The sequence below is a fragment of the Phoca vitulina genome, unplaced genomic scaffold (genome assembly GCF_004348235.1).
Source record: "Phoca vitulina isolate PV1807 unplaced genomic scaffold, GSC_HSeal_1.0 scaffold63, whole genome shotgun sequence".
Classification (NCBI taxonomy): Eukaryota; Metazoa; Chordata; class Mammalia; order Carnivora; family Phocidae; genus Phoca; species Phoca vitulina.
In genome coordinates this window covers 9,129,751-9,151,779 of record NW_022589766.1, presented here as the reverse complement: position 1 = coordinate 9,151,779, position 22,029 = coordinate 9,129,751, and the positions used below count along the sequence as shown (strand labels likewise).

The 22,029-nt window shown below is 50.9% G+C and overlaps 1 protein-coding gene across 1 annotated transcript in view; it reads left to right on the top strand.

Annotated features, from left to right (window-relative positions):
- XDH (xanthine dehydrogenase) overlaps positions 1-22,029 on the top strand; it is a 58,896-nt gene that overhangs the window by 4,721 nt on the left and 32,146 nt on the right. The window contains exons 2-13 of the mRNA XM_032391620.1: positions 1,517-1,574; positions 4,305-4,401; positions 5,790-5,898; positions 9,329-9,455; positions 10,386-10,447; positions 13,976-14,044; positions 14,361-14,447; positions 15,496-15,637; positions 17,954-18,046; positions 18,616-18,767; positions 19,808-19,901; positions 21,238-21,347. Of these exons, the coding sequence (XP_032247511.1) occupies positions 1,517-1,574; positions 4,305-4,401; positions 5,790-5,898; positions 9,329-9,455; positions 10,386-10,447; positions 13,976-14,044; positions 14,361-14,447; positions 15,496-15,637; positions 17,954-18,046; positions 18,616-18,767; positions 19,808-19,901; positions 21,238-21,347 (1,200 nt within the window). The remainder of the gene's footprint in view (positions 1-1,516; positions 1,575-4,304; positions 4,402-5,789; positions 5,899-9,328; positions 9,456-10,385; positions 10,448-13,975; positions 14,045-14,360; positions 14,448-15,495; positions 15,638-17,953; positions 18,047-18,615; positions 18,768-19,807; positions 19,902-21,237; positions 21,348-22,029) is intronic.

The following is a 22,029-nucleotide window of genomic DNA, read 5'->3' as shown; positions in this document are numbered from 1 at the left end:
GAGGCTCTTCCTGCCATTCCCAAGCAAAGTGATAGGGATCTTTATTTGTGCATTTATGACTTCTCTAAGAGAAAAGAAATAGCTTCCTGTGTGAACTTTGTACCCAGGACTTTGAACAAACCGGACTTGTGGGGTGTAATCTTGAAGGGAAACTAATTTGATTTTCTACTTTCCTTTAAGCTTTTTTCAGGGGGCAAATTCTGGCAGTTTTATGACTTTCTGGATTCAATAAAAAAATCCTATGGTCACTTCTGAGTTTCCATACACAGGTCAGGATAGAGAGGTGGGGTTAGCAAAGAAGTTCTCATTTAATCAGTGCTGGTGGAAGATACCTTCCCACTGCCGGGAACATTCAGTTGCAAGTCTCATTACACGTGGGATGTGCTTTTCTCTGGCCAATGGCCCTTCCTCAGCCTCCAGTTCTGGGAGGTCCGCTCCACACAGACTCTGTTGGAGGTCCCAAGCCTTCTGTAGTCAGTGTTTGGGGGATGATTGAAACACCTCCATGTCAGCTCTCTCTCTCTCTTGCATGGCCTACACCAGATCCATAGCCAACACTTCACATCCTCTGCCCTCCCAGACTCGGGGAGTGCACACCAATCCTAACACTGCCATTTCTTCTTCGGCTTCTCTGGTAAGCCTATCTCTAGCTTTTAGATATGCCAGACCACCATATGCCCTGTCCTACTAAGGCTGTGTGTTAGCTTCACCTGTAGGGCTATGGAAGCCCCCTCACGAAGGTTGAGGTGTGAGGCAGATACCTCCTTTCCTCAACCTTAGGAAGATGGAAGACTCATAGTGCCGCTCTCTCTAAAGAAACTCTTGTCACATATTCTCTCTCCTTAACCATCCCAGTCACCCAGACCCTATTACCCTTCATAACATATGATGAGTATTAGTAGTGACACAGGTTTTTGTGGATTTCCTTTGACTCTTTGCATTGGAAACTGGCACCTGACTTTGTAGACAAGCTTTCCATCTTACTAAATAAACCATTTGTGGACTCTCAACCAAATGGGTTGAGATTTCTCCTCCATGTCTGACATGTGTCATGTTGTTGGCTCTGGTAACCCAACACTTGGAATACTCCGCTGTGAGCACAGGCCAACAACCAGCCCTCTATTCTCTGAGAATGTACATGCCAGGGGGCATAGCCAGATATCTGCATGCTGCCATTTTTAGCTGTCCCTGGTGTGATCCAGCAGCTGGAAATGAGACGACATGTTTGATTTGAAGGGGGCTCTGTCTGGGTCAGCCCAATGTGCCGGGTGCAACACCCGAGCCCTCTGGGGTGGGTCCAGAGCTGAGCACTGAAGTGGAAGGTCAGAATTGGGGAATATCAGCATGTACACAGTTCAGCTCATAGTTAATATGTTCATTCTTATGGAATTGTCAAGAAAAAGACCTTCATTTTCATGATACATTGAGCACATCCCTATTAACTCCACAAATTCTTAGGCGAGACAATGGCTAAGTATACCTAGGATACATGTTTCTTTTCTTTTTGTTCTTATAGGTGGTGGAGAAAAATGCAGATCCAGAAACAACCCTTTTGGCCTACCTGAGAAGAAAATGTATCCTGACTTTGGAGTAGGGGTGTGTGGGGGGGCAGTGAGGACTCATTCTCTAGGCCTTATGTCATTTTCTAGTGACTGTGGGAGGCCGTGCAATGTGGAGGACAAAGCCCTGGAGTAGGGCTATAGACCCCTGCCAAGACCCCTGCATCTTAGTTGTAGCTCTGTCACTCAGCAGCTATGTGACCCTGGGAAGTCTTTTGAGCTCTCCAGGTGTAAAATTATCGACCGTCGATTGAGAGGATTATTTTTGATGTTTCTTAAGATCTCTTCCAGGTAAGACTCTAGTGATGCCAAGGGTTAATCCCGGGTCTGTAAAATGAATAGCTGTGAAAGGCCCTCATTAGCCCTGGTAAACTCTGTGGCCATTGCCGTCGGGAGGAGTGAGCCTTCCTCAGGAGATCTTTGCTGATCCATAAAGGGCTTCCTAGGAAATCTTTCTAGTTCTGCGAAGGTGGAAGGAATGTCAGAAGAAGGCATGTTTGTTGGGAAAGGACGCCTGAGTGGGGAAATGTGTAGAGGTACCTTCCATTGTGGAGATGGCAGGCACTGGGAGGCAAGGGACAGGGGACTCCTGAGCACTTACTGTACATAGGTAGAGTTCAAGGTGATTTTCATGGGTGATCTCACTGATCCCCACAGCAATTCCTTTGACAGAGGAGGAAGTGAGGTTGACTCGTGAGAAGGGACCTGCTTCTTGCTCGTATTCTGGGCCAATCCTGGCAGAGCCTGGACTAAAGCCTAGAGCCATGCTCTTAACCTTCCAGTCATACTGGAAACTCTTCAGGGTTGGTCATTGGGATGATGCTCATCCTGACTTCTGTTAACAAATCCCTCTCACTCCCGGAGTTAGGGATGGTCTGTGGCTCATGCAGGAGCCCTATTTGAGGACAGCAGAGCATTGTTTCAGTACCCACAGAAACAAGCCTGAAGTCCACGGCCTTCCCTCTGGTTCACTCACCTCTTATCAGACGGTGTCTGGCTCCGGAATACTTTGTCCTGGATTTTCCATGGAGAGGGCAAGTCCAGAGTTTCACGGCCCATGAGCCCAGTGGCTCTTTTGCAGAGGTGGAATCAGTCAGTAGGATTGGGAGACTGCACAGAACTCCACTGCTAGGGGGTCTGAGAAGAGAGGCACATTCTCAGAAATTGTGGACACCAGTGTTAGTTTTCTGATGCAGTTTTGAAGGCCCGAAAGCCTCAGATAATCCCAATCATAGCAATTACTAGTTTAAAGGTCAAATCTCAAATGAAAACTGAAAGTTTTCATGGAAATGAAGGTCAGGTGGCTTTTTGTGGACTGTGGTGAGAGTTCACTTCTGAGAGTTCTGGAAAAGAGGAAAAACCCCAGGCTTGACTTCTACACCGGCTTCCAAAAAAATCCCCCGGCTAGAAGATGTTGCTAGACTTTGGGCTATTAAGTTGTCTGAACTACTGCTAACTGCAGATATTCTGATGAGTCAGAAGAATTACTTAGAATATAGAGAGCTCTTCCCAGATGTGTTTTAGAAGAGGGAGCCACAGGGTGAAGGAGGAGCCCCCAAATCTGGAGTCAGATGATTGTGTCTGGGCCCTCCCACCAGGTGAGCTGAGTGACTGTGTTGTCTTGCTGGGCTCACCTTACCTCCTGGGCCTCAGTTTGCTTTGTTTTGTTTTAATCTGTGGGGAAATAGGAGCTCCTGCCCTACCCGCTCCCGAAATTATTGTGAAGATCAAATGGGTCCATGAGTATAAGTATTTTTCAAGTATAAGATGCTATGTCATTGTTTAAAGACTAATGTCCAGCATATTAAAGGTAATAAGTAAATATTTCTGAAATGACTGAAGAATCAAACCATTCATGGCTATCTAGAATTTGTGATGAATTTTCATTTCATTTTGCAAATGTGGGAAGCGACCAGCAATAATGACCTCCATCTTCAGTAGAGAGCCCGATGGCTCAGAGGCCTGCAGCCTGTGGGAAGAGCAGCAACGGAGCCCGTGTGTCTCAGGGAAAGTGCAGTGCTGCTCTCTAGAATAGTCTAGTACTGAGGCACATTAACAGACTCAAAGTTATCAGATTATTTCTGCAAGTGCATGTAAGAGATGGCTCCAATCCTGCCCCCCGCCGACCTCAAAGATTATCTTCACTTTCATTTCTGGTCACATATCCTATGGGTGGGTATTCAAAAGCCCCTGGTCCAACCCTAATTTTGGTTCCTGGACTTCATCAACCCAAAAGGTCCAAGGTGACAAGTCGGGACTCAGTAGGTCCCAGAACAGATCAATGTCTCTGTCTGGCCCAAGTGGCTTCATTGTGCACCCAGCTGCGGTGACATGAGGGCTGCCCCGTGTGCAGGCCTTGGAGGTGCCTGATTCACCTGCCCAGTGAGACCATGGGGTTGGGAGCCTCTAAGACCATGGCAGGAGGACCCCGATGCCAAGAAACATCTCCAGGATTGGAGAGCAGTAGGACTCCAGTCCTGGAAGATACTTGGGTGCTGTCCAATGGGACCCTGATGCTTTTCGTCATCTGTGCAGTGGAGATGATCCCATTCTCTGCCTTCTGGGGCGCAGTGCAGACTTTCTGGATGATGGGGCCATGTGGTTCTGCTGCCTCCCTGTGTTGAGGGGCCCGATCCTATGTGTGGCAGTGGATGGCTCTGTACTTCCAGCTCTGCCCACGCACTTCCCAGCAGCCCAGCAAAGACTCTTCTGTGAATTCATGTTCCTTAACCCTCGACCGTCCAGTGCAGCTGAGCGGGACCAAGCTGGGCTGTGGAGAAGGGGGCTGTGGGGCTTGCACCGTGATGCTTTCCAAGTACGATCGTTTCCAGAACAAGATTGTGTATCCTTTGCCCACTGGCTGATTGTCCATGCGAGGACTATGAGGCAGGGGTCAGGTTGTGAGTGAGTGTGTGCATGTGTGTGTGTGCACGCCATGTGTGACCTTTCTAAGATCCAGACTCATTTCCATTCCCATGAAATCCTTCAGTCAGTCTCCACTGCCTTCAGGAGAAAGTCCAATTTCTGTGCTTAGTGCTCGGAGCCCCTCACGGCATGCCCCATCTTTCCTCTCCAGCTGTCTCTCTCAGTGGGCCCAGCACTCCATCCTTGCAGGGACAATTGTGAACTACTGACCCTCTCTGCCTACTCATTTCCCAGTGTTTGGTTTTTTTTTAAGATTTTATTTATTTATTTTTTTGAGCAAGAGAGAGCACAAGATGGGGTAGGGTCAGAGGGAGAAGCAGACTCCCTGCTGAGCAGGGAGCCCGATGCGGGACTCGATCCCTGGACTCTGGGATCATGACCTGAGCCGAAGGCAGTCGCTTAATCAACTGAGCCACCCAAGCGCCCTCCTGGTCTTTGCATAAGCTGTTGCCCAGGTCTTGAATGTCCTTTCTTCTAGGACTTCTCCACCTGGCTAACTCTTGCTAGCTCTTTAGGACTGGGCAAAATATCACCTCCTCCGGGAAGCCTTCCTTGACCCCCAAGATTGGGTTAGGTACCCCATGTCTGTGCTGGTTCCACAGTACTCTGTGCTCAGCCCTCCTGAAACACTCACCATAAGCTGTTTAAATTGCATTTTCACACTGGCTTCACACATTTTCCCAGGTTGACCATAGGCTATTGAAGAACACCTTACTCACCTTTATTTCCTCAGCCCTCAGCAGAGTGCCTGGCATGTGATTGGCCCTCAGGAACTGATATTGCTTGTATAAGTGGATAAAGGGTGAATAGAAAAATGGACATCAAGAAGCTCTGTTTAAGGGGTTGCTGTCTCATGTTTCCTGGGGATCACCCCCTCCTTTTTCCCCCACAGAGGATGGGAGACAAAGGGTGAGAGCAGGGGAGCAAAAGTGACTGGAGGTTCTGAAATTGAAGAGGCTAAGGAAGGGCCCTGCAGAGAGAGGAGCAAGCACTGGGCCTGGAACCTGCCAGAAATTTCCTCTTGACTCAGCCTCCAGGGTCAGGCTGAGTATTGCGGTGGCTGAGGGTGACCCTGGCCCCGTGTTCCAGCTCGGAGGCCCAATGCCCCACAGAACTCTGCAGGGGCTTATGCCTCATTGGGGTGGGCGGAGCTTCCTTTGTTGCTAGCTCAGAGGCCTGGGTAGACAGGCGAGGACACCCATGGAAGAGCCCAGAATGTAATGTAGAGTGGGTGTCGTGACAAAGCATCTCAAAGTCTCCGATGGCCCGAGTCAACAACGGAATGACCTTAATCTGGGGCTTCAGCCACTTTTCTGCCAATGCCTGCCTGGCCCCCATCTGCTCTTTGCATCATGTTGCCGTGACGACCGTGGAAGGCATAGGAAGCACCAAGTCGAGGCTGCATCCTGTGCAGGTAACTGGAGGCAAGGGAGGGTCATGCCAGGGCTGCAGGCTTTTTTGGGCTGTGAGGCTGAGTGTCACTGCCTGGACAGGAGGCACTGTGGTCCAGCCACCTCCCTCACCTCCACCTGGGGTGGGGGGGTGGGGGCTGTGAGGCAGAAAGCTGAGGCCCTGAGCCTGAAGCTCCCTCCTGTGGGAGTGTGACATTGCACGACCCTGAGGGAACCACGAGGTCAGCCAGATCTGGTGGCCAGGGCTGGCCGGCTATGCCAGACCTGGAGGAAGGAGGGGCAAGGGACTGCCTCACGCAGCCCCTCCCCCCCCGGCCCCCAAGTGTGCTTAGGAAACCCCCGCCATCTCAGGTTCAAGATTCCAAATGCTCTGTGCCCTTGATTAAAAAGCCCCCCCTACTCCCTGCTCCCTCGAATGGTAATCCCATTGCTCCTCCGGAGTGTCACCTGCAGGTAATATGGATGTAGGCCTCCACCCCATCAACATGGAGGTTAGTAAGGGCTTAATAAGAGAATAGAGGTGTCGGAGTGTCTGACCAAGGCTTTTTTTCTGATGGTATCAGGCTGCCTGTCAATGGATTGAAATTAGGAACCAAGAGTGGACAGTAATCTGGGAGGTTTTGTGGAGAGAATCAGGATACTCTTAGGCAGCATGGCAACATATGGAAACAGAATACTGTGGGAAGGAAAGGCCATTGTTTCCAGTGCTTTTCGTATGGGGAAACTGAGGCAGGGGGTCTTCCAGACATGACAGTCACAGAAGGTGCCCGAGGCAGGCCTGTCGGCCACTTGAGGAGACCTGTTGCTCAGACCGTGCCTTCCTTGGGCACCTTATGTGGGTGCCGGGCCAGGGCCTCGGGCTGAGCCAGGGGAGGGGAGGGGCGGCTTGAACGAGTCCTGTGAGGGTCACAGCACGTAATGCGTCACCTCTCCAGCTTCATTCCTTAGGCAGCAGAAGGGGAGATTACTAAACTTGTCCAACCTGCAGGAGATGTGAAAGGGTTAATTCGGGCTTGGAATTTGAAACAAGCAGATGAAAAGACAGAATAGTTTAAACACAGGGACCATACCTGAATAATCCACTAAACCCCTCTCTTTCCAATGGTACAGATTCTTACTCTGCACGCACTTGTTTTGGCCTCAAGTAACTTGCAGAGCCAGATCCTGCTTCTCCTCGTCCACTGGTTTTTTTCCTTGTGGTTCCTAGGACATGACGCTTTGCTCGTGTTGCTCCCACCTCCAGGCTCGTGCCCGGTGCTGGCTCTGGGCCTGCTGAGTTCCTAATTGCTGCAGTGCTCCTGGGGCTCGGGCCGGGTCCCTTCCCCTCTCCCTCTGCACACCCCCCGCCCCCGCCCCCCCCACCCGGCAAGTTCAGTACCATCTACTGGCGAACGGCACTCCCATTTGTATCTTCAGCTTTGACCTCTCTTCAGAGGTTAGATTCATATTTCCAACTGCCTACTTGACGTCCTATATGGATGTCTGTCTCAAACTTCCCAAACCCTATTTTTTCCCCTTTCTTCCCCAGTCTTCCTCCATCTGAGTCAATGGCGAAAGCATCCACCCAATTGCTCAAGATAAAAACCTAGGAGTCGGGGCGCCTGGGTGGCTCAGATGGTTAAGCGTCTGCCTTCGGCTCGGGTCATGATCCCAGGGTCCTGGGATCGAGCCCCACATCGGGCTCCTGGCTCAGCGAGGAGCCTGCTTCTCCCTCTCCCTCTGCCTCTCTCCCTGCTCATGCTTTCTCTCTCTCTCTCTCTCTGTATCTCTGTGTCTCAAATGAATAAATAAAATCTTTAAAAAAAAAAAAAGCCTAGGAGTCACCTTTGATTCTTTCTCTCCTGCACCATACCCAATCCATTCAGACGTGGTGTCTACTTTACTTCCAAACCCTACGATGAAGCCTTCCTTTTCTTTCCTCTGTTACTGCTTGGTCTGAGCCACCATCCCCTCTTGCCTGGACCACTGTGTCCTGGTCCCCATTTCTACTCTTGTCCCCTGTAACCTACTCATTCCCTACCCACAGCTAGAGTAATTCTTTTTTTTTTTTTTTTTTTTTTTAAGAGAGAAAGAGAGAGCAGGGCAGGGGCAGAGGGAGAGGGAGAGAGAGAATCAGGGGCAGAGAGAGAGGGAGAGAGAACAGGGCAGGAGCAGAGGGAGAGAGAGAATCTTAGGTAGGCTCCGTGCTCAGCGCGGAGCCTGACATGGGGCTCGATCTCATGACCCTGAGATCATGACCTGAGTCAAAATCAAGAGTTGGACACTTAACCCACTCAGCCACCCAGGTCCCCCTAGGGTGATTCTTAACAAACATAATTAGATCATATACACTTTTCCCTGATCCAAGTCATGTTATTAAATTCAATTTAAAAGTCACCTCTTCAGAGTGGCTGTTTCTGAGCACTCCCAAGTGACCACTGGTCACTCTGGGTCCCATCAGCCTCTATTAATCCCTACATAGCATTGACCTCCACCTGGAATTTTCCTGTTTCTTTTGTCAGTATTTCCCCTACTAGCTTTACGAGACTGGTGATCTCGTCTTTCTTCTTCATTGTTCTGTCTCCAGTGCCTTTACCATACCTGGCACGGAATAAGTTCTCAGTAAATATTTATAAAATCGATGAACATATATGTGAGGCACTGGAAATATAGTACTTTAGCAATTTTACTTAAGTACCAAGAGAGACTCCCAAGAGACAAAATAATAATAATAATAATAATAATAATAATAATAAATATGGACCTGGAGAATCTCTTGTACTAAAAATCTTGCAGAGTTTGAATGACAATTCTGTGACATTCAATGCATATGGCACATTTCCAAATTCTTATGTCCCCATGGACTCCAAGTATTGCCTTCATTTAAGAATGTAGTGATATTCTAGTTTGGAAAAAAAAAAATGCATTCGTTTGGTTCTTAATAAATGTTGGTTGTGCTGGATTGCAGGCTAGTGTATTAAAAGAACATGAGACCACTCTTCCATTCACCATGTGTGTTCTTGGCTAAATCTCTCAAATCTCTGGGCCCACTTCCTCCTCTGTCCAATGCAGAGAGTGGAGGGTGAGAAGCCCTTCTGGTTCAAATGGTCACTATTCTTTGAAGAGACTTTCTTATGAATAACCAACATTGGTTGACCATCTACTATGTGCCAAGTATAATAATGTTAAGAGTTTAACATGAATGATCTCATTAAATCCTCACCACAGCTCCAGAGATAAGTCCTAGGGTGGTCGTCACCATACAGGTGAGGAAGCTAGGGTTCCAGAGAGGCTTGGTGACTGGCCAAGGCCACCGTGGGCACCAGGACTGACTTCATGCAGGGGCCGCTCCTCCACCCTGCCGGTTGACATGGACGGGCTTCTGCTGTGTCACCTAGAGAGCCTGACAGAGCTTCCGCCAACACGTGGGTCTATGTCGTCTGTCCCTTTTAGGAGAGAATCTCCAAAAGCCATGGCTCTCAGTGTGGGTTCTGCACCCCTGGCATCGTCATGAGCATGTACACGCTGCTTCGGAACCAGCCCGAGCCCACCATTGAGGAGATTGAGAATGCCTTCCAAGGTAGGGGCCTTGAGGCACCACCTAGGAGGGGGAATAGCAAACGGGGCTTTGTGGAGGTTAGGGCAGGGCCAGAGCGGAAGCCAGGAATGGGCTAGGAGGTCGAGGCACTGCCCTCTGGAGGAAAGGCTCAGGCTACCCCAATGTGGTGGCTCAGGTCTGCTGGAGCTGAGCCCTCTCTTGGTCTGAGGAACACCTGCGTGGTTTGGAGACCTCCGGGGTCTCCTGCCTTAGTGTTCATCTTCCTGAGGTGTCCTGCGCTGGGATGGGGTCGCACTGGGAGGTTGGCGCAGGAGGAGATCATTTGGGAAATTCCACAGAGGTTAGTCACATGGCTCCCTTTCTCCTCAGCTTGTGCTGGAGCAGGATTCTGCACAGGCCACATAATGAGGAAGGTGGCCATGATTCTGAGCCTTGGGTAGGAACGGGCTTCCCACTTTGCCTTCTGTGAATGGGCCCAGGAGCCTGGACAAGGTGTCTGTTCCTCTGGATTGAACAGACTCCGCATCCATTCACCATTTCAATTCATCATTTATTCAGTTAGTCGTATTGAGTCCTACCATGCTAGGCATTATGCAAGGTACAAGGGACACAGGGATGCCCCAGGGGATGAAAGACAGTCTCTACCCTCAAGGAGTTTGCGCTCCGAAGGGGAAGAGAGCTTATAATGTGGTGTGATGAGCTCACTGCTAAGGCTATGACCAGGCATCATGGGGGCGCTCAGAAGAGGCACCTGATTCAGTCTGGGCAGTCTAGGGAGGCTTCCTGGGAGAAGTGATACAGGAACACAAGGAGGAGGACAGGGTGTTCCAGGCAGAGAAAACAGAATAAGGAAACTGAGCGTCTCCCTGAGTCAGAAGCAAAGTCACAAACCCGTCCCCTGCCCTGGGGCCTGCGCTCACAACAGCTTTTTGTCCCCCCCCCCCCCCCCAGGAAACCTGTGTCGCTGCACAGGCTACAGAGCCATCCTCCAGGGCTTCCGGACCTTCGCCAGGGTAAGTGGGGGACCCCCTGGGGGGCTGCAGCCCTGCTCCTAAAGCAGTAGCGCTCAGGAATCCCAGTTGGGAGGGAGGCCCAGGGCCTCTGGAAGAAAGAGAAGAAACCCAGCCTGTGGGTTGTCCTTTGTGGATACCTGGCGTCCGGCATCGGACTCTGCCATTCTTAGGCGGAGGGTTCTCGGCAATAGCACGAGGACTCTCCTTCCCAGGAAGGCTGGCTCCCAGAAGAGGCGTGCGGTCCAAGAGCTAACTTCCTCCAGGCATTCGGGTCTGACGCGCTCCTGTGGGCCAGGTGTTGAGCCTGGTGCTAAATAACAACCCAGCCCTCAGCACCTGAGCTTCTCTGTTCCTCCCCGAGCTGCTGTCTGCACTTGGCACTCTGTGGGGCTTGTGAAACTGCTAATTAGATCTCCAGACAGTTTGTGCATCCCTGCAGTGTTCGTATACCTCAGAGGGAGAAGCCACAGCCCGGCTCTGCAGGGGCTGCTTACACACACACACACACACACACGCGCGCGCGCACGCACACACACGCGCACGTGCACACACACACACACACGCACACACGCCATCCAGCAGGGAGGACAGAGGGCTGGCCTCTCCCTTCCTGGCTTATCTCCCCAGATTTCACCTGATTCTCCAACTGGGGCAAGTTGACCCTGACTCCAATCAAACTGTCTCTTCTCAGTTTGACTCTGGTTTCACCTGTGCCTGAAATTTCACGGACCTTTAGGGCTTCTACCTTCTGAAAAGGAGTGTTGTATCCAGGTGACCACAGAGGGTGGAGATAGGGATGGGGTCTACAGGGAGGGAAGGCAGCACATCCCGCTGAATGCACTTGATGACCAAGAATGAGGAGGTGTGGATTTAAGGGAAAATGATTGAAAGCACAGACTTGGCAGTCTGCAGACCTGCGTTCAAATCCCATCCTTTCACTGAACCGATGCATGACCTCGGGCATATTTCTAAAATGGGATTATAATAATACCTACAATATTATAGTGTTATAATAATACATCTAAAATTATAATAAGACATATGTAATTACAATAATACCACAAAATTATAATAATACCTATAATAATTCTTACGGCGTTTGTGGAAAGTACTTCTTGTAAAGCCCTTAGAACACTGGCTGGCACATCCTAAGTTTTACATACATGGCGACTATAAATTATGATGCTGGTACATTTCTCCCATTACTCACTATTTGATCTTCGTAAATTGTTCAGGCTTCCCTGAGAACTGAGGTTTGTTAATCTTGTCCATGTATTTATTTCTGAAGAGGCTTCTCAAAGAGATACAATTTTACCAGCCCTCCTCCTTTCTGAAAAGAGAAGGGCTTGCTTGTGAGTGTAGTCCATGGTATGTTCCTTCCCAGGGTTGGAGTTTTATCATCACTGAAATGTTTCCCGACCCCATTGTGCTGGCAGCCTCCCTGGATCCAGCTGCAGGGCGGTGAGGACAGAGCAGAGCTCCCAAAGTGACTGGTACACAGAGTGTGCTCAGAAGCTCATGCACATCACTCACTGGAGACCCCCCAAGGCCTTATTCGGAGCCTCTGCACTCTGACTTTACACACAGTTCTAACAAACCGGCTTAGCTCATTCTCAAGCCCATAGCACACATTAGGAAGGTGAGGAGGGTTTGCTAGAAGGAGGTACGCTGTTCACAGCAAGAAACGATGATGTCCATCTAGCAGCAAAGAATGGCATGGAGGAACTGTAAAAATTGTCACAAGCCTAGTAGTCCAGGCTGCTGAGAAAAGGAGAAATCTCTCCAGGGGAAAAAACCAGCCTTATCCAACATCGGTGGATAATGAGGGCAGTGACCCATTATTGTACGTCACAGTAATTTATGTCATGGACGTGTCCATGAATTATCAAGAAAAAAGATCTAAGGAAGAATGTGCCGACACTTTATCTGGAAAATGTACTTCTGTGAAATACGTCCTTCCCCACAAGGACTGGGTGAGTGAGGCTGATGGCTTGCTGTACGCGGGTTCCCTCAAGTCAGGTGGGGTCTGGTGAGTCCCCTGCATCACCCGTCTCCAAGAAGAAAAGTGAGAAGAGACACTAGAGGAACTTGATTTCTCTCTTCCTTTTTGTCTAAACACAGAGGGTAAGGGCAAGGCAGTGGTGGGAAGGTCCAACACGGACAGAGCGCTCTGAGACCCAGCGGCAAGGCTGTGAGTGCAGGAGGAGCATGGGGTCTGCACGCAGGGCGGCATGCGCACGGGGGCCGAGGCACGGGAGGCTCCTCTCCCCGTGACAGGTCTGACAGTGCTTTCAGATTCTCAAAGGCCACCCTTTCAGCCTCCATGGCCCTTTGAGGGCTTTCCTGGGCACATTAGTTGGGGTGTGACTCATCCCTTGGGAAATGTGTCTCCTGTGATTCACGGGCAAAAGGGCTGCCCCAGACCTGCTTCTGCAGGAACTGGCCGCCTTGGACATGGGCTTGGAGCCGTGCTGGGGAGTTTCTCCCACCTTTGCCTCTTGGCATCACTTCAGGATTCTGGAGTGTCTCCCGGATCCTGAGCTGAGACTCCTGCCTTCTTGGCACAAATCAGTCAGGTGACACACCACTTCCCCACCGTCAGCGCCTCGGTTCTGGGAGGCAGCGACCTGAACTGACTCCATGCTCTGCCTCTGGCACCCTGAGAGGTCCTGAAGCAGTTCTTTCCCAGGAGTGGTGGTCATTGGACCTGTATGCTTCCTTTAGCACAGGGTCACAGTGAGGAGGGAGGAGTGTTTAGTCTTCTGGCAAGAAGCATCTAATACGTAGTGATGAGGTCATCTGGCACACTGGCTGGAAGCCTCTCTGAAGTCGGCACTGGTCTTGCACCTGCTTGGAAGGAGCCCCACAAAGACTGGAGCCTGGAAGGAGCCCAGCCAAGCCCCTAGAACTTGACTGATGCACAAGTAGAGGCTCTCAAATGCCGAGAGCACCCGTGGGGATTCCTTTCAGAGAAGTTTCCTAAGGAGGAAGCCCTGAGGGGGGCAAATGGCATAAAGATATGTTTTGATAAAGTAGGACTTAGCTTTTATAGAGAAATCTTAGAGAGCGAGACCATGAACGGCACTGGGAGGGGCAGAGAGAGAGAGAGAAAAAGTCCTGAAGAGGCTTCACACCTAGCACAGAGCCCGACTTGGGGCTTCATCTCACACCCTGAGATCATGACCTCAGCTGAAATCAAGAGTCCGATGCTTAACTGACTGAGCCACGCAGGCACCCCTATAGAGAAATTTTCTTAAAATTAAATTTTCCTGCTGCTTCCAGGAGAGATCCTATTTGTTTATTCATGAGTTGCTTAGTTTCCATCAACCAAGAAAGGGAAAGTGGTTAAAGCAGAGGTCTTACGTCCATGCAGACGTGAGTGGGATGGGGAGTGGCCATCTGCTGTTCCCACTGATGCTGGGGTAGGAGCAGAGCTAGATTTCACTGGACAGTAGTGACCCAGGTTCTTTAGCTTCTGTGAAAACTCTTTGCAAATATTTTTTGTGTGAATATTTGTCATCTCTCTAGGATGGTGGGTGCTGCGGAGGAAGTGGGGACAACCCAAACTGTTGCATGAACCAGAAGAAAGACTCCAAAGTAAGTGGGTCCTCCTCTCCTTGGAAACCTGGGGGCCAGTCTCAGATCAACGAGGCAATGGATTCTTTTCACACTCCGGACAGTGCAGCCGGAAGAGGGAATGGTTATGCCCAGACCATGAGGGTGATGAATGTGCAAGTTAGCCCTGGGTCCTCTGGCAAGACCTCCTTATCCTGCCTTCCAGGAGCTTCCTGGCCCTCCACCAAGCCGGATGGGGGCTGCAAACAAGCTCGCTTGGACAAGGGGCTGGGGAGGTCCTACAGGACATTTTAAAGGAGGAGATACGGTATCACCCAACTGTTCCCTTTTCTAACAGGTCACTCTCTTGCCATCTTTATTCAACCCGGAGGAGTTCATGCCCCTGGATCCCACCCAGGAGCCCATCTTCCCCCCAGAGTTGCTGGTAGGTGATGCCCCAGGGAGAGGCCCAACTCAGTCTCTGTGCCAGGAGCCTCTGGAGACCCGCTTTATTTCATACCAGCTGGGACCTTTGTGTCTTTGTCCTTCCTCTGACACCCAGAGGTCAAGTCCCTCTGTCACATACTCCCAAAGGGACCCCCACTTCTCTCACACATGTTGCTCTGAGCACAGAGAGTGGATCTCTCTGGACTCTACTCCGTGTAGAGTAACAGGTGCTCCAGAAGCATCTGCTGGTCTCCTGGCTAAATTGAACATAGAAGCCCCCAAGCAACCCATTCTCCTCTCTGTAAGCAGTCCATTTATTTAAGATAATCAAAGAAACAAAGCTGTGCTCAAAGGGCACAATCCATGGCTTGCTGCTCTGTTTTAAGGACACCCTCACATGCACCCTCTCACTGGGACGATGCTGCTCCTTCACTCCGACATTTATGGCAAGGAAAGAATCAAGCCTCTGTCCGAGTTCTCAAGTGCAGATTCCGGGGGGTGTTGAGCACATGAAGACAGCCTAGTGAGTCCAGTGGGCCAGAAAGAAGGGCTTGGCAGCAGGCCACCAGCATATCTTTCTCTGGATGGTGCAACCTTGGAAAAGCTGTCAGTTTGATCTGGGGGTTTTCTCTCCCAGCCCCACAGCACCCCTCACACACTAGAACTGGCCTCTGTTGCATTCTCTCCTGACACCTTCCTTTGCCACCTCTGCCCTGTCCCATACCTTGTCCACTGTACTTCTGGGGGATATTGGGACGAGGGGGCACTGCTCCGGAACCCAGGCTTTTGGTCAGGACAGTTCAGGTCGCCTTGTGGCAGGTGAAGGTCCCATCACCTCCTAAAGAGTAAGCGAGATAATGTAAGAGCCGCAACACACCCCCTGCCTCAACACGAGGATGTTGCCCTCCGTTCTCCCTGGACCTGTCTCTTCATTCTGAATTCGGTATTCAACAAATCAGTAGGAGAGTTGATCCCTTTGCAGACTTCAGTGTATCAGGGAATGGCGGTGGAAAGGAGACAGTGCGGTAAAAAGCTACATTTTCCAGAGGCTGAAAGATGTTCCTCGGAAGCAGCTGCGTTTTGAAGGCGAGCGCGTGACCTGGATCCAGGCCTCCACCCTGAAGGAGCTGCTGGACCTCAAAGCCCAGTACCCCGAGGCCAAGCTGGTGGTGGGGAACACGGAGATCGGTGAGAGCCGGGGCAGCCCTGCAGCCTGCCTGGGGCCAGTGGGCGGGGGGCAACCCCTCGCTGGCCGTGTGTCCTCAAAAATCTTGCTTCTCCGCCCCTGCCTTCATTTCCCATTTCACATGTCGGGGCTGTTCTCAGGCCCGAGGAGACCCTTGCTGACTCTCCATAAGCACATAGAGCACCTGCTCTGTGTCAGGTACTATGGGAGGAGCTGGGGCACCAAGATCACTTGTCATCATTCCTTCCCCGAGTATCTCCCGGTCTAAGAGAGGAAGGAGTGATGGGGGTCACATGTCTAGGCTGGTGCCTGACAGACATTAGGGGTTCCACCAATGTCATTCTCTTGCCCCTCCCTTTTTCTAGGGGTGATGTGGCCACCTGCCTGTTGGTGCCACCACCTGGGACATGAGGCTCATCACATGCAAATGGGCCAGGGAGACTCAGGTTGTGTTGCTGTTCTCCCCGGTGCTCAAAGGGACAGAAATCCATCCATTTCTGGAGCTGGCTTGGCCCATTTCCACTTTGCTGGGTCCCGAGTCCAGTGAGGCTCCGAGGAAAGGATTGTGGTGTAGCCAAGCTCTGCCTTAGAGGACCTCTGGTGTGGGGGGACTTGACACGCTTTTAAGCAACCACAGGCAGTCCTTTGGGAGACTCTTGGCTCTGGTTCTGGAAGGAGCCCCCTGGGTCCTGGATTCTTGTTAGATCTGTAGACACAGAGAGGAGGGCCTGGCTTGGTTCCAAGCTGGTGGAGGACAGAGTAGGCCCCGCCCTTGTGAGCACAGGTGCAGGACCGAGACCCCAGCTGCAGAAACATGACACACTGGGATGGCAGGGTGGCAGGATGGAGATGTGCCTCCAGTGATGTGACCCTGATAGCCTGTGTGGCCATGGCCCTGGGGTCCAGGGTGGCATGAGTTAAAGTAGAGAATGACTGGCTGGAAGAATCTTCGAGCTCCTTTGACCCATGACATGTTCTTTGCCATGGGTCACATAACATCCTGGACCCAATTAGATTCTAATGGAAGGGAATGAATCCACAAACATTTTGTAAGCTTCAAGTTAGCAATAGCTTCTGAAGACCACTCCATCTGTCTCACCCCTTCTCCCTTACATGTACACCCAAGAGTGTAACTAACCACTGACAACCAAGCAGGGGGCTGGGGGAAGCTGGCCTAGAGAGAGCCTTGTCAGGACGGGCAACCTGCATTCTTTGTCCTGGGAGCCCATATTCAAACAGGCCAGACTCCTCAAAGCCTGGACCACCCATCGGAGCCTCTACACAGCACACGAGAGGGTGGGGAGGACACAGACTTCTCTTTGTGAACCTTCCCATCTGTAGCTCTGTGGGAGGGGCTGGGAGAGGTGCAGAGCTAACGGGGTCTGAGGACCAGAGGTGAGTCTGTTCACAGAGCTCTCCACCTTGACTAGCCGAGAACAGAAACCGGATACAGATGTATGGTCCCGCAGAGCCCCGAGCCTGGAAGAGTTGAGGCAGACGCTGGGGACCGAGGAGGCAGATTTGATGTTTTCTCTCTCAGTTTTCCTTTTTGTCTGAATACTAGACTTTCATGTTATTATTACTATGATACCCCAACCCTTAAGAATTGCTCACGGACTGAAACATGCCTGTTCTTAGCTGTGTAATTTGGGCAAGAACCTAACCTTCCTGTGCCTCAGCTTCTTCATCCATAAACAGAAAATCAGTATCTCACAAGGGCTACTGTGAGGATGTAATGAGTTAAAATATGTAAAGTGTTTCGATGGGTTCCTGACATATTTTAGCATGCTGTGCCTTCGTATATTATCCCCTCCGCCCCCGCCGCACACACACACACACACACACACACTAATTCAAGTTCATCTCATTTGAAACGAAGAATCACGTCAGCGGGGCCTATGGTGGTTCCAGGTGTGCTGAGTGTGTTCGTGACAGGATCGGGTGTGCTTTCCTTATTGAAGAGCAGAAATCGTTGGGAAGGTATTGAGGACACAAGCAGAGAGTCAGAGAGCTAAATGAAAAAAAAAAATGAAGCTTTTTTGAGTAATAAAAACATCAAAAGACCAAAAACACCAAAAGTTCATCTCATTTGAATTCCGATAGGGTTTTTTCTTGGGAGGGAGAGAAAGACACAGTGTTCAGGCTGATAGTGCGGAAACCACACTGAGCCCCATATCTTGTCCCCCGTGCCTGCTAATCCTGAGACCCCCACAGAACATGATGCAGTTGTGAACATAGATCCTGCATGAGTGGCGGGAAAAGTGCTGAGGCCTGCGCTGGTAGGAGCCTCTAACTTTAGGTTTCTTGTTTCTCTCAAGGCATCGAGATGAAGTTCAAGAATAAACTATTTCCTATGATCGTCTGCCCAGCCTGGATCCCTGAGCTGAATGCAGTGGAGCATGGACCGGAGGGTAAGGAGAGGTGTGCCTGGAGCCCCTGGAGGAAGGGACTGGGGTACTGGGGATGGGTCACATGGGGTGGTGGGTGCCAGGGAAGCCTCCCTGCATGGGGAGAAGGGGACCCCTTCATTGCCTTCATCCACTGAGCATCCATGGTAGGGTGCCGGGGGCAAAGGGGGGCTGTGAGATTTTCAGTAGTCATTCTCAATCCTACCTACACATTAGAATCACTCCTGGGGCAGGGGGTCAGTGCGGGGAGGTCTTGGGGGCTTTTTTTAAAAAAAGCCAGGACTTCACCCTCAGGGATCTGATTTTATTGAGTTAAGAACCACTGGTTTAGAGAGCAGTGCATTCTGGTTGTAGGATCAAGAGACATGTGGTTGAGTCCAGGCTCTTACATTAGCTGTGTGGCATTGGACAAGTCACTTAACCTCTCTGGGCCTTAATTTCCTCACCCATATAAGGACGTGAGATCTGGTCCAGCCTCTCTCAGGGACCAGTAAAGTGTCCTAGGAGCTGTGTATGAAAGTGTTTTCTGAGCTGGGAAGGGATTCGCTGTTATTCTAAGCTTGTGTTTCCAGGTATCTCCTTTGGAGCCTCTTGCCCCTTGAGCTCTGTGGAAAAGACACTGCATGAAGCAGTTGACAACCTTCCTGCCTACAAAACAGAGGTGTTCAAAGGTGTCCTGGAGCAGCTGCGTTGGTTTGCTGGGATGCAGGTCAAGTCTGTGGCGGTGAGTCCTTATTCGGGGGCCCTCAAGGCTCAGGGCACGAGGCCTTTTGTCACAAGCCGGGGGTGGGGGGTTGCAGAGGGGACTAGTCTGGCCTCTGCTGAAGACCCAGCAGGCCTCAAACTTTAGTGCTTAGAAATGCCTGGGATGCTTGTTAAAAATGCAGATTCCTGGGCCCGCTCTCAGAGATTCTGACTCAGTAGGGCTGGGACGGAGCCCGAAAATGCTTCTGATGAAGGTGGCCTGTGGGTCGCTCTGGGAAGCATGCACGGCGTGACTCAGTCTTTACCCCTGAGGTTGGCATGCCCACCCTGTTCCCGGACTCGGCGAGGCTATCAGCAAGTGGATGAGATAAGTTAGGGAGAAGCCAAATCGGGAGGGGGACTGCCTTTCAGAGTTGGGGGAGAGAACCAGAGGCGGACCCCCCACCAACCCTGAGAGGAAGGAGAGGTCCAGACATTGCCTGTTCACAACCAAACTTCAGACTAGTCCCAAGTTCCCCGTTTGCTAATGGCGTTCACACACCCAGGGCCATTGGAGGCTCACGACAGCTGATAGTGCTGGCTGGAAAGCCACCCCTTCCATTCGGTTTGGTTGTTGTTTTCAATTGGAACAAAACCCAAAAGCTAACAGCCCACTCCCATTCCCTCACCCTACCCCAAGCATCTGCCACCTCTGATTGTGGATCAGGAGGCAGAAACTCAGAAAGCTCCACTGAGTTCCCCAGCTCGGCTGGACTCTACCTCCAGGAAACATTTGCTTTCATTGTGTAATAAACCACCTCAGCTCTTTCAGAAAAAGTTTGGGTGAAATCGAACAAATTTAAAGGAGCTGACCCAGATTACTGACTGGTAAATTTCAGAGCGGGGATCCAATCCCAAGTGTTCGGATCCCAAGTTTTGCACCTTGTTCTGGATGCCTGAGTGTGGCTGGCCTTGTGCCTTCAGCAGGTGTCACCCACGTGCCCTGTGGTTGGGAGACAGTTGTGAGAGCAACCTTTTCCTGGGTGGGCTGGGCTCTCACACACTCTCCGCTTGTTCTAGTCCATTGGAGGGAACATCATCACCGCCAGCCCCATCTCTGACCTCAACCCTGTGTTCATGGCCAGTGGGGCCAAGCTGACCATCGTGTCCACAGGTGAGCTACGTCATGCAGAAGTCGGGACAGAGGGCCAGGTGGGGGAGAAGTCTCACAAGATAGGTCACTTTCTGGAGAGATAGAGCCCAAAGTTCAATGACCCGGCTGTCCTAAGGTTCAGATCCCTGGAAACTGCAAGGGAGATGGACCCAGGTTGGGGGTCAGGAGAGCTGGACCATGTCTTTATGAAGAATTCACAACAGGGTCTATCATGCAGATCCTTACCTGCGGTGTGCTAGAGCTGGGATGCACAGGCTCGCGGCTGTAAACTGCTGGATTTTTAGGGAGTCTGTGTGTTTGTTAAAATGGCCACTATTAAAAATTGAATTATATAAACTTAGAATAAATTACATTAAAAAGCAAGGTAGTAAATACTCAAAATTCATCACTTTCTAATTATTTGAATCTATTTTACTATTGCCCATGCTCTTATGGTTCTTCCCATCTGTTCTACCTGTGGAATGGAAATGCTATATAACGGTGCATCTTCCTTGTCTGAGGGTCCCCGAGACCACCCCCAGGTTTGATGACTCACAGGAGGTCAGGGAGGACTCCCTGGACTCAGTATATCGTACTCATGACTATGACTTATAAGTGGGAGAATACAAAGCAAAGTCAGCTAAGTGGAGAAGGACATGGGGCACCGTCTGGAGGAAACCAGGCACAGACTTCCAGAGCCTACTCCCGGTGGAGTCACATGGGACACACTTCATTCCCTCAGCAACAAGTTGCATCATGATAATGCATGTGAAGTACCGTCTGCCAGGGAAGCTCTTTGGAGACTGAGCACCTAGGGCTCTTATTGGGGGTGATCACGGAGCTCTGCCTGGCATGAACCAAAAGCCCAGACACCCAGAAGGAAAGCAGCTGTTCAGCATAAACCATGCTGTTTGTATGAACAGTTTAGACAGAGTGAGTCATTCTCCCCAGGGAACGTGGGAACTCTGCTGAAATCCAAGTTTGCAGAGGACAGCCCCCCGCCAACCTTGTGAGCAGGATTTTCAGAGGATAGCAGGCCTGCTGTGTCAACTCTTTGCTACCCTCTTTCCAACGTCATGTTCACTGATGTCACCCTGATAGCTTGAAATTAGTAGCAGGAGTATTGATACTGTAGAAACTAGCAAATCCTACAAGTCAGGGCTGCCCCCTGCCCACACACAATTGTTGAACATGCACCAGCACATCCTTGAGTTAGGATTTCAGATGGAAGATCTTGTCCCCAGCTGTGCCAGAAACTCCCTCTGACTTGTGGGCACCAGAGACCAGGATGGGGAATTCACCAGTGGACTGTTCTCTGCTTTCTCACATTGGCCGCTCTGCTCTGGCCTCCGTACAGGCACCAAGAGAACGGTTCGGATGGACCACACCTTCTTCCCTGGCTACAGAAAGACCCTGCTGGCTCCGGAGGAGATCCTGCTTTCCATCGAGATCCCCTACAGCAGGGAGGTGAGGTGCTCAGGTGCATCCCGAATCACTCTTACCCGGGCTAGGCTCCAGGCGAGGAGACCAGAGTCGGCGGCCTTGGGCGCCAACCTTAGCATCTCTCAACTTTAACATTGTCTCTGAACTTTGCCTTTGACCAACCCTATTTCTTTCCAGACAATGAGGAGTTTCAGGGTAGGGGGCACGGGGCGTGCCATGGACTGTGAAACCGACAGCTAGACAGCTGATGCTGAGCAAATCGGGTCCGCTTTCTGAGCCTCAATTTCCTCTTCTGTAAAGTGGGCACAGTGGGTAACACTGTGCAGGTCACTGTGCAAATTGAAATCAAGAATTCATAAGGGTCCCGGCAGATGTCTGGGAGCCAGCAGGGACCCACAGCTGATAGCTAGCAACACGGTTTCAAAAACACATCCAGCTGTGGAGGTCAGAGGAGATGGGTTTCCATGCTGAGTGGAGAAGCTGCCTGGGTCAGGCCCTCACATGCTGATGAGGTGTTTATTTCCTGACCTTGCTCTGGGTTGGCTGGGTTGGATTTCTGCTTCATGGGCAGTTTCTCTGCCCTGTTCAGGCAGGTCTGGACATTTCTGGCTGTCTTGCTATTGTTCCTTGGGGGCTATGGTGTCTTCACCTGGTTCGGTTCTCTCCTCCCTCAGCAGCCACACATTCTGTAATGGGCCTTGTAGAA